The following is a 2,500-nucleotide window of genomic DNA, read 5'->3' as shown; positions in this document are numbered from 1 at the left end:
GTGATTGCTGTGTGACTGCTTTGGAAAGATGTGTTGATAATATAGAAATTGAACCTCGACAAAGACCCAAGTGAGAGATTGTGAGAAAGCAAAAGGCAACAGAAGAAGCACAAGCCCTGGAAGAAAACAACAGCGGTCAAGGTCATTTGAAGAGGTATGTTTGAACTTCACACTATATGCTCCCTGGAGTGGCGATAGAGGGCACGGAAAGAGACAATTAATGCACTGTGACACAAAAATACACACAAAATCCATACGGTTCATTTCCAGTGGACTAAGCATCAATATGTCAATGTGATAACTGGAGCACATCACCCTTCTCATGGAGAGAGATAGTCAGGGGAGAGAGAAAGACACATACATAGCGGTAGAGAGATACATAAAGAGAGAGGGAGAGAGAGAAAGGGAGAGCGTGGAGTGAGAGAAATTGGGTGAGGAAAAGAGAGAGAGTGAAAGAGAGGGATATAGAGAGAGAGCAAAAGAGAGACATAGAGAGAGAGAGAGAGAGAGAGAGAAAGAGAGAAAGAGAGAGAGAGAGAGAGAGAGAGAGAGAGAGAGAGAGAGAGAGAGAGAGAGAGAGAGAGAGAGAGAGAGAGAGAGAGAGAGAGAGAGAGAAAGAGAGAGAGAGAGAGAGAGCTGTCTCATCTGACACCAACACATGCTCATGAATGCAGTGTGTCATCATCATCAGAGTGACGTTCAACTGTCCTCCTCGTCTACTGAGAACATGGTCTGTACAACTGGGACACTCAATACCGCCGGGACTAACAGGCCCATTAGGGTGAGGTAATAGGCCCACTAACTCACACTAAGACAAAAGAGATACAGTAGGCTACATCACCCTTTCAGGGTCCCCTTTTCAAACCACAATAAGTGGCGCTAGTGTCAATCTAGACTGATTTTGCTCTCAATATTTGTAGAATAATTTATTTCAAAATGTGTCACTTCATCAATTCTTGAATCACTTATCTGTTGCATTCTCAACAGTTTTCTGAAAGTTTTGAAAGTGCTAAGCTGAGTATTTGAAGTTTGCGTTTATGTTTTACTTTACCACTAGCCCTAGCCTTTACTTCAATTTCACTTCAATTGCACTCTATTCCCTTCTCAAATCTTAAGTGTGAGCTTCACTTTCTATTCCTGCATTTGAAGATGCCTTAACAGTGTAAATGAGATTATACAGACTAACAGTGTCAGCATAATGCACTTCTGGATCAATCCAAGGAAATGGACACCAGACAAAAGAGAAGCCTCTTGTATCTATTTAGGCTTTCAAATCATCTGCTATGTCCATGTCCTGTCTCCACTATACTATAACACCAATATGACTACAGCTCTGCCTGGAGGAGTTGCACTGTACATTACTGTAACTCTAAGCCTACACATCATCATATCTATGTCACTCATAGATGTCTAATAAGAATTCAAATAAAGGTGTATGAATGGTATAACTGACTGTTTTGGACTCTTATCCGAGTAGAGTAGCTATGTCTATAGAAGCTCTCTGTTACTGTAACTCTAGGCCTACACTTAAGATGATGATAAACTAGCAATTTTTTGAGGCAATATGCCTATCGTAGGCATTTCAGTCATACATGTCTAATGAATGGTGTATGAATGGTGTAACTTGGACTGTTTCTGACTCTTACCTGAGTAGTGCTGCACCAGCTGCTGCAGGGTCTCAAACTGAGCCCTGGTAGTGATGTAGTAACCTCCGCTGTCCAGCTTACGGATCTTATAATGCTTCACGTGGTCTCCCTTCACGTCATCCCAGTCTCGTATGGACAGGGAGAAGGCACCTACAGGACACGCAGATGGGGAGTAGAGTGTCACTGGGAAACAATCACTTACCTCATGCATTAATAACACTGGAGGTTATAGGAAATGGCTGATAGTATTAACAGATGCAGAATGAGCTTTTATAGAATAGTCAGCTGCTCCTCAGTTGGGTAAATGAACAGTATATCAAACATTCTGTCAGACAGCTGTCTTGACATACAGGCTCTTTACTTAGATGGGTTGGTGGTTACCTTTTGTGGTTTCGCTCTCCCTGATGAGATAGGTGCCACGGGGGTTACCAGTGAACAGCAGCTGTCTCTCTGCATCCTTCCGGCCCAGTTTCCCAAAGTACCAGCTATGAAGAGTGGGTAACAATGAGTGAGGGAGGCACAATCATAAACCATCCATCTTGGTTTGGTACAGACTATGTGTGTAAAGGGTCTTTGAGTTTAAAAATGATAATCTGATATACAGCGATCAGAGACACGTTGACTGTGACACCACTCACAAGGCCAGTCAAAACTCTCACTGCAACACAATCAATAAATCACCATTTGGCCATGGTCTCTGAGACTAGAGGCTGAGCACTGGCTAAATACATATAGAGAGGGAGCAAAGGCTTAATGTCCTGCATGAAATGTCTCCCCCTCTCTTACAGTAATAAGCCAGTGTTGGTGAATTGAACAACCTCCCATACAAACTCTGGCTGTGTTTAAATCCATCA

At 42.7% G+C, this 2,500-nt stretch overlaps 1 protein-coding gene across 1 annotated transcript in view; it reads right to left on the bottom strand.

Moving 5' to 3' along the window:
* LOC121552964 (tyrosine-protein kinase Fyn) overlaps nucleotides 1–2,500 on the bottom strand; it is a gene marked incomplete at its 5' end in the record, with an annotated part of 21,023 nt that overhangs the window by 11,346 nt on the left and 7,177 nt on the right. Inside the window, 2 exon segments of the mRNA XM_045213341.1 lie at nucleotides 1,647–1,796; nucleotides 2,028–2,131. Of these exon segments, the coding sequence (XP_045069276.1) occupies nucleotides 1,647–1,796; nucleotides 2,028–2,131 (254 nt within the window).

Source organism: Coregonus clupeaformis, unplaced genomic scaffold (assembly GCF_020615455.1).
Source record: "Coregonus clupeaformis isolate EN_2021a unplaced genomic scaffold, ASM2061545v1 scaf0101, whole genome shotgun sequence".
Lineage (NCBI taxonomy): Eukaryota > Metazoa > Chordata > Actinopteri > Salmoniformes > Salmonidae > Coregonus > Coregonus clupeaformis.
Note: the sequence above shows the minus strand (reverse complement) of the source record. Positions and strands in the feature narration are given on the sequence as shown.